Source organism: Microtus ochrogaster (assembly GCF_000317375.1).
Source record: "Microtus ochrogaster isolate Prairie Vole_2 chromosome 14 unlocalized genomic scaffold, MicOch1.0 chr14_random_1, whole genome shotgun sequence".
NCBI lineage: Eukaryota > Metazoa > Chordata > Mammalia > Rodentia > Cricetidae > Microtus > Microtus ochrogaster.
In genome coordinates, this window is record NW_004949096.1 from 34,326,008 (window position 1) to 34,335,476 (window position 9,469).

Sequence of the window (9,469 nt, forward strand, 5' to 3'; positions counted from 1 at the left end):
CAGCCCTCCTGGTCTCCTTTTTAACCCTAAAGTTCGACCTCATGTAAAAAGGATAATCTGCACAAAATGTCTATTATCTAGTACATTTAATAAAAAATGACTTCCTGTCGCTCACAAACTAAGTTGAAAGTAGTAGAAATCTGACACCTGCCCATATCCAGCATCTCCTACACAACTCCCCCCTCTTCCCACTGCTGCAGCCATCCTGGCCTTTGCCCACAACTGCTCAGACTTCTTCACCTCGACATGCTATTTCTCTCTTTGCATTTCTCATCTGGATATCTAGGATCTAGCTTCTTAAAATGTGGGCTATGATCCAATGCAGCCAGGGGGTGGGGCAGGGCACACAACACAGGAACAGATGGATGGGACCTGAATGTGATGAGGGGATGCCACAAAAAATTCAATAGCAAAAGATATCTGAATACATTAATTACAAAATTAGTAAGAACCCAAACATTTCTGTCAGCACTAGCCAGATTACACAGAGTGACACCACTGCAACCTGGCCTGTGGACATAAAAACAGGCACTTTGTACTGCATATGTAAATGAACAATGTCTCAAACACCTTGGCTCAGACTTAACTAGTCCCTGTTATGAACTGTAGTGTATACACCTCACATACGGTCCTCTGCTCTCATAGAAGCCAACAGTCTAATTACGGAGAAGAAAGTCTTTAGTACTACTCTACAGACATCCCTCTGCAGTCATCAAATTAGTATTAGTATTTGGATTGTATTGTTAGGACTTCTGATTTTTAAAATTGCTGTTTAATTCACTAACTTGTTGCATTAAAAAAATCATTAAGTAAACTCTGGCTTAGGATCAGTGCAGACTTCCCAGCAATTTCCAAAACGAACCAAAACATACTTATGTCATTTTATATGTATTTATGTGAAGCAGTAATGTCAGCATCGATGGCCATAGATCAAAGCTATCAATCAATTGTGGAAAACAGAGAAGATGCTGTTATCTGTGTGTGTCCTACACTCAAAACTCATCTTGCTGTACCAAAATACCTTTTGGCAACCCAAACCACCTGAATGCAGCTCTGAATCTGAAAATGAAAGAAAAATAACTGTGACTGCCATATTACAAAAAGTGTAAGATTCTGGACTCTTATTCAGTGGTCATTTATTTAGTTTGGCTTTTAGCTGAAAACATAAAAAACAAAACAAAAAACCAAAATCAGACTAGGATCAAGAAGGAAAAGGCAAAGAGGCACAGTCCAGGCAGAGCTAAATCAAGGACTTTCTAACAGTGAGGAACCAGAAAATACTTTAGAGGCCCAAGAGATTCGCTTGAGTTACACCCTGAGACAACTGTGACAGGACTGGGACCAGCTCTTTCTATTCCCGCCCTCCTGCCAGTGTGCCTTCTTAGTCACAAAGCAGCCCACTGGCCCTTCATTGCCGAGAGCGGGTTAGGACAATGGATGCTTGAGCTCACATAGTCGAATGAAGAAAAAAGAAAGAGAATGTGGTTAAGAACACAAGATACAAATGTAAAACGACCACCTCATAGGTACTGGTAAAGGAAAACAAAGATAACTACAAAGATTACTAATGGCTTGGTAACATATGGTAATCAGAGTAGAGAATTAGATGAATTAAATACTGCTAACTGATTTGTTTCTGCCAACTGAATAACAATTTGTAGATGTTTCAATGAAATGCTTTTTGTAGAACCCAAAATTTCAGTCTATTTGGGAATATCCTTAATAAAGTATCAGATATAATAAAATTCTAGATAATCATTTGAGTTTCAACTATCCAAACTTAAAAAGCCACACAAGTTAAACTGTACTAATTTGTATTCCATGGTGTAAATAGGAACCATCTTTTATTCATCCCAGACTTTCATTTTTTAGATAAAATTTCCATGGAGACATAAAAATCAACGTGACCTTGGATCAAGTTCTCATTCTCAAATGTGTTCTTTGGATTTAAGGATGTTATTGTCCCGATGCTTTCCCTTGTCTGTTAAGTTTGGGGGCTATAGGAGGCTTCCAGTTCTCCCTGACGCCCAGGCATTCATAAGAGATATAATGCCCAAGTGCAAATTCATTTTGGATGCTCAGAGTTCACAAACTTACCATAATATTTTTAAAAATGTTTTATTATGAACTAAATGTATTCATGTATGCTTATTATTGATGATTTAAGTAAAAAATTAATGGATTTAATTTTATCATTACCATGCAAGAACTGTCAATTGCTACTCTAGTTATTCTTGTTTAAAACTGAAATTCTTTACACAAAGTATAACAATAAACTAATAGGTCTTTTTGAAAATTCACAAAAACTTTTATTCTAAATCAGTATTAGTCTTTGACTGTAGCTTTAAGAAGCAGTGTCCAACAATACCGATGTGGATTATAGTAACACTTTTTTTAAATGATTTTATTTTATTTGATTTTTTTAAAAATTTATTTATTATGTATACAATATTCTATCTGTGTGTATGACTGCAGGCCAGAAGAGGGCACCAGACCCCATTACAGATGGTTGTGAGCCACCATGTGGTTGCTGGGAATTGAACTCAGGACCTTTGAAAGAACAGGCAATGCTCTTAACCTCTGAGCCATCTCTCCAGACCTATAGTAACACTTTTTGAAGAAAACTACCTTTATTGGAGTGTTTGCTTTTAGTGAACTGCTTTTAACCTAAGACAGCATTACCCAGTTTAACAGTATACCTTGTCAATATAGTTTTCAATTACAGTTTTAAAAAAATATTTATTTTCTGTGTAGGAGTGTTTGAATTTATGTATGCATGTGCATGTCCGGTGCTGCAGAGAACAGAAGATATTGGATCCCCAGGAACTGGAGTTATAGACAGTAATAAGCCACCAATGGGTGCTAGGAATCGAACTCAGGTTCTCTAGAAGAGCAACCAGTGTTCTTAACCTCTGAGTCATCTTTCTAGCCTCAGTTTTCTTTTTTACAAAAACAATATTGCAGACTAAAAACAGGCCAAATTGTTACCAACAGGAAAGCAGTCAAACAAAATACAGTACCGCCACATCATCTCTGGACTGTAAAAAAAGCAGTGAACTGGCAAAAAGGCTCAGTAGGTAAAGGTGCTTGCTGATAAGCTTGACAACTGGGATTTTAGCTTAAATCCACATAGTGGGAAAGAACAGGCTCCCACACGTTGTCTATTGACCTCCTCGGGCACGATGTAGCACACTAAGTAAATACAATACTTGTAAAAATATTTATAAAAGTAAATTTGCATCTTAGATAAATTAAGAGTAATACATAAACTATATCCTGATTAAATAAATGAAGGAGACATAGATGTTTAACATAGTTGCTTATGAGGGTGTAATAAGAACTGGGCAGATGAAGACTGTGTACAAAATTTTAGGTCTGTGCATACAAGCGTATCCATGGCAAGAGATTCTGTTGGATATATTCTGTGGCTAAATCTCATCCTCCACCCAAACAGACACAAAAAGCAAAATCTGAGGGCATTAAAATATATTAAGCCTAGAGAAAAACCACCAATAACTATTCATTCACGAATGCCAACTATGAGTTAGACCAAGGAAACATTAGACTCACAGTTTGGTGAAACTATTCTATCTTAAAGACAGTAGTTTCCATGTAATTCATTTAAATAATTACACTCAAATATATCCTGACTATAGAACAGAATTTTAGAGAATAACTTTGGAAATAAAGTCAGTTTGCTTAAATTATTTCTATAACTGTTAGATGGATCAGCGGTAGGAGAGAAACAACTTCCCCAAGTTGTCCTCTGAAATCTACATGTGCATCATGGCACACATAAGTACGGAAATGAAAATTTAAACATGCAAGAAATATTATTAGAAGCACTAAGTAACTTTATGGTACAATTGTTAAAGTACTTAATTATACTACTCTATCAATTGTTGACTCAATGGTCAACAGTGGTCTATATCTTGCTAATACTATCTCTTACCTCTATAACACTACATGGGTTAATACTACTTAGAAAATGCCCGCTTTTGCCAATAATTAAAATAAAAAAGACTGCAAAAATAAGAGGTCAAGTGTACTGAACTTTTACATTTATTCTTTAACAATTTGCTCTTTTAAGTACTGGACATAAATCATTATTTACCAGTTTGAACAAAAATAGTATGGAAGGGACTGAAGAGATAATTCAAGGGTTGCGAGCACTTACTGCTCTTGCAGAGGACCATGTTTGGTTCCCAGCATGTTCCATGTTTGTGGCTCACTGGCTCACAAACATCTGTACTTTAGTTCCAAGGGATCTGACACCCTCTTCTGACCTCCTTGGGCACCAGGCAGGTTCTCAGTACTCAGGCATGCACTCATACACAGATAAAACACTCATACACATTAAGTAAAAATAGTATGGAGATAGATTCTTAATTTTCAGGACCGTTCCTGGCCATCTATTTCCACTATACCTTGCTAATACAAAAGGTGGTTTAAGGCATTAAAATATCTGTGGACAAAAGATAAAGACATCCTGAGTATCACTCTGGTCAGAAATGCTCATAGTGCTATTAACATTTGTTGTGGGCATTTGTACACTGTGTAAAGATAATTGCTGTCACTGGTGTAATGAAAAGCTGTTCAGCCAGTAACTAAGTAGGAGAGACAGGCAGGACTTCCAGGCAGAGAGAGGAAACTCCAGATGAATCTAAGCACACAAGAGATGCCGGCCAGAACTGGAATGAGTCAAACACACAAAATGGGATAGAGACAGAAGCCACAGGATAGAACAAGATTAATAAAAATATGGGTTAATTCAAGTTATATGAACTAGTTGAAAATAAGGCTAAGCTAAAGACCAAGTTTTCATAATTAGTAAATCTCCTTGCATTTTGTGAGCTTGTGGCCCAAAGAAAAATCTGCCTACAAACATTTTAATTAATGAGTTAATTCAAACAGAATCATGTAGTCCAGTCCAGCCTCCAACTCAGTACGAGCCAAGAATGACCTTGAGCCTCTTCTCCTTCTGCCTCTCTTTACCACCCAAGTGATGTAGGATGATAGAAGTATGCTACCACATCTAGTCCATGTGCTGCTAAAAGCCAAACCTGGGGCTTTTGAAATGTGAGGGCAGCACTCTAGCAAGTGAGTTATATCTCCAGCTCCACTTAATAAATAAAATAGAGATAGCCAATTTTTATTTTAGCAAACACATTTTAAAAAAAAGAGGGAAAGAAAAAAGATTCTAGGTTGGCCTGGTGCTGCAAGTCTGCCATTCTCTAAGTTCAGAGCCAGCCTGGGCAAACTAGTAAGACTCTGTCTTAAAAAGAAAAGGTAGAGAGAAACCTCCTTAAGACAGCATGTGACTTCTGTAGACTTTCTAAAAAAGAAACATAAAAAGATAAAGGCAAAATAATTACTCAAATAAAAGAAAAACATCTCTACCAGCTATGGAATGGCAGTCGTTCTTATCCTTTTAAACACATTCTGATTAAAGGATACCGACTAGTAAATGTAAAGAAATTATGTGAACGATGTCATGCTACTAAAATTTAACTGTTAGTAAAAGGGGTATAACAGTTCCCACTAGACATGTGACTGGGAATCTAGGACGGTATCTATATGAGGAATGGATAAGAAGAACTTTTTAACAGAATGATTGAGGAAGAAAAAAATCAAAATCTCATTTAATTTTGCAATAGTGTAAAAATCTTAACTCTTTCTGTTAATGTTTTTAACAGCTGAAGCAACTGTATACTTAACTTTATTATACTGTGCATGTAGTAGGCCTTGAAAAGCAGGGAAGCAGCCAAGTACAAACACTATATGTCTAATTAAAAAGCTTCCAAAGCCGGGTGTGGTGATGCATGCCTTTACTTCCAACACCTGAGAAGCAAGACTGAGTGCCAAGCAAGCCATGGCTACATGTGAGACCCTAACAGAAAACACTCACAAACTAGTGAAGTCTAATAGAGTATTTCATAAGAGTCTCGTCTTCATTCCTATATTGTATCTTCAAGTTAATCCTAGTGAATAGTCACTCATTAAAAAATTCGTGTACTTAACAGATTATTATCAGGAAAGGAAATAAATAAAAAGATTTTAAAAACACAACAAGCTAAAATTACAAACATCCGAAAGAAACACTTGACAATTTAAAAACTACCTGCAATAGAAATAAAAGCAAAACAAGAGAGGAAAGTTTAGTTATCACAAGTAACATATTAAGGAGCTGGAGGTATCCCCTTAGGTACTGCCTCAGGCATGAACAAACACAACAAAATGCTTCATTTAAGCAAATACTAAAATATCTACTATGAGTCTCCAGTCGCAGCATTTCCCTCTTCTTTTTGCAAAATTAAAAAAAAAAAAAAACCTTGGAAATGATTTACGGATTCACCCATACAAAGAAGTCACACAGTAACTCAAACCCCAAATATTCACGCTCTGAGGCTGTGGAACATTAAAAAATGAACCAGACTTCTCAAAGCATCTACTCGACAACTTTACCAAAATGCAACATCACCGTAATTCCCAAGGACCAAACAAAATGCTTCTCAATTAAGAAGCAAAACTGACCATAACAAGGGGCTCAAGAGCATGGCTCCCAATTCTCACACAGATGTACGTTGTTTGACTATCAACATAATAATAAACAAGGGTTCAGCTTTAAAAACCTGTAGGTTCATTTACAAATTAAACCTTAAATAAAAAAGAAATCACATCCTCAAACTAGGCAAGTTTGTTTACTTCTATCCTGTTGATTCAAACACCGAAGCTGGGAAATTTCTTAAATCAAGGAAAAAAGTCATTGGTTCCAATTCCCTTAATTCTCGCCTCTCCCCAGCCCAAGCAAAAAGCAAACCCTTCTCTGCTTGTCATTTTTTAGAGAACAGAACAAGCAGTTTAACTACTTTCTCCGCTTCTATTTTTGCTCTGAACCTTTACCTGGGACCCAAACTGACCCTGGATGAGACTCTTAAGCTGTTTTCGGGAGCCTCCCGAGTTTCGCAGTCAAGTCTGGGAGCAGGATGGACGCCCCCCTCCTAGTTTTCAGCCTCCCAGCATCTGGCACCGGCTGAGGTCCAGGGTGAAGAAGAGGTGGGCCTGCGGGGGCCCAGACCTCAGCGCCGGGTCCCAGCGACTCGGCGGCCGGCAGGGAGGCGTCGAGAACCGGCCGCGGCCGGCCACCTGCGCCCTTCCCGGGCCCCGAGGCCTGGGCCGACCGCCGCCCCCCTCCCTCTCTTCCCAGGCCCGACAGGCCCGCGGCGCCCGGCGAGGAGAGAACCCCGTCACCGTGCAGGGCGGACCGGGGCCGCCGCGCCCCGGGGGAAAGTTGCAGCCCCTCGGTCTCGGCCCCGCCGCCACACCCCACTTCAAGCCCTGGGCCCGCTCCCCGCGCCTCACCAGGTCGTAGTCCTCCTCATCATCGCACATGAAATCATCCTCCATGTCAGACATCTTGGCCGGAGGGGGGAGGGGAGGAGGAGAAATTAGAGACAGCCTCCTCCCACAGTCCTCCGCGGCCCAGGAGCGTCACTCCTGGTTCTCCCCGCCTTCCGGTTTCTCCTAGGGAAGATATGCGCATTCCGGAACCAAAGAGCTCGCCCTTGAGACAATTTACACGGCGCCCAAAAGGAGCGCACAGTTCGCTCTTCCTGCGCGACAGTTGGTGCTTTAGCAACTAAGCATAGCAACTGGGAAATCGGGCGCTGCGTGTCCTGTCTGAGGGGCTTCGGAAACCTTCTAGCAGATTCCAGCGTCCTAAGTGAGGCAACAGTCTCTTTCCTTGCCTGGGACTCTGGAACCGTCTCTTTCTAATGAAACATGCCCGTCCTATATGACAGGTAGTGTGCCTCTGTCATTGTTATCTATGTATTTTTATTCCAAACCTTACGCTGGGTGTATTTACAGCAACACAATTTTCACGTAATTTTATAATTGTAGCTGACAAAAAAAATTGTGGGTATCTCAATTTAGGTATGCATTAATCAGTTACTCAATTATTTAATGAATCGAACGGGTATTAACTACTTTCAGGATCCAATTATAGTAACCGTTGATGACAAGCTTTTTAAAAATGTGTTATAGGGGGCTGGAGAGATGGCTCAGTGGTTAAGAGCATTGCCTGCTCTTCCAAAGGTCCTGAGTTCAATTCCCGGCAACCACATGGTGGCTCACAACCATCTGGAATGAGGTCTGGTGCCCTCTTCTGGCCTGCAGACATACACACAGACAGAATATTGTATACATAATAAATAAATAAATAAATAAAAATAAAAATGTGTTCTATAAAACCATTAGAGTTCAGAATGAAGAAAAATTTAAAATAAGGCAAACCCTGGGTTCTGTTTTGTATATTTGTTTATTTTTTGACATAACCCTCCAAATTCTGTACACTTCATTCCACAAATGCTATAGTTATAAAATGGATATAATCTTAGGAATTTTGCCCAATTGTGTATCTGTACAGATCAGCTCAACACGCCCAAACCTCCAGAGGTAAAGAACTTTTGTCTTCATCTGGTCCAGCTGGTGTTGAGCACAGTTTAGCATTAACATTCACGCCATTGTGTTGAATCCTCAAAACCCCAACTTGGGTGTGCTCTAGTAACTTCTGATATTACCAGTTTTCATCTGAATCCCCTGGGGAACAGGATCATTTTGTTTTTGTTTCTAGGCCAGGAATGACTTGGTTCTGAAAATCTTTTGAGAAGACACGTCGAGAAACAGTCAGGCATGACAGTGGTTGTGTTACTTCTATATTGAACATACTGTGAACAAATTTATTGCTATACTTTCAGAATGTTACAAAAATGAGTCTTCAAACAATTTTGCTTTGAATATCATTAACATTGCTTTCTTTCTTTCTTTTGTATCTTTTGAACTGAGGAGAGAACTCAGCCTTGTGTCAGGTAAATGCTCCATTACCGAACTACTCCTCTAGCCTGACACTTGTTTCTTAGGAAAATATTGCAAGAAGAAATTTCTGCCTAGTTTACAAAAGTAACCATCCTTTTGGTCCTAGTTTTTCTAACAATAGTATCCCCTTACCTGTAACCACATAGTTTTCTAATAGCCTTTTCCTCTTAACATTTTATCATGAGGAATTCCAGATTGAAAATACATTTGAAAGGATGGAGTAGTGGACACAAATATACCAATTATCAGCCTTAATATTTCGTATTGTGTATTTCGTAGGTCAACTGAAGGATGCATCTAAAACAACACATTATTGTACAGCTATGTGCATTGCCTAAAATTGAGGACATTTGCTTATGCAAACACAGCATAATCATTACAAAGTAGACCGTTAACCCTCTGATAGCATTTAATTTCCAGTCTTTGCTCAAAATTCCTCTACTGAATATAAAAATTTGGGTTTGGAATGTCCTTTAATCATCTTAGAAACAAAAATTTTCCAAAAGTACTGCATGAATCTGTACATGTGATTTTAGAACAAAGCAAAGCTTTTCAATAAGTGTGGTGACTGGGGCTGGAGAGATGGCTCAGT

The 9,469-nt window shown here is 39.0% G+C and overlaps 2 protein-coding genes across 4 annotated transcripts in view; one reads left to right on the forward strand and one right to left on the reverse strand.

Moving 5' to 3' along the window:
- Cops2 (COP9 signalosome subunit 2) overlaps window positions 1–7,524 on the reverse strand; it is a 29,613-nt gene extending 22,089 nt beyond the window's left edge. For both annotated transcript variants that reach the window (XM_005364404.1, XM_005364403.1), the window contains exon 1: window positions 7,363–7,524. In XM_005364404.1, coding sequence (XP_005364461.1) covers window positions 7,363–7,416 — 54 coding nt within the window. In that variant the 5' untranslated portion in view covers window positions 7,417–7,524. The remainder of the gene's footprint in view (window positions 1–7,362) is intronic.
- A 100-nt stretch (window positions 7,525–7,624) lies between these two features.
- Galk2 (galactokinase 2) overlaps window positions 7,625–9,469 on the forward strand; it is a 130,726-nt gene continuing 128,881 nt past the window's right edge. For both annotated transcript variants that reach the window (XM_026787752.1, XM_026787751.1), the window contains exon 1: window positions 7,625–7,802. In XM_026787752.1, coding sequence (XP_026643553.1) covers window positions 7,796–7,802 — 7 coding nt within the window. In that variant the 5' untranslated portion in view covers window positions 7,625–7,795. The remainder of the gene's footprint in view (window positions 7,803–9,469) is intronic.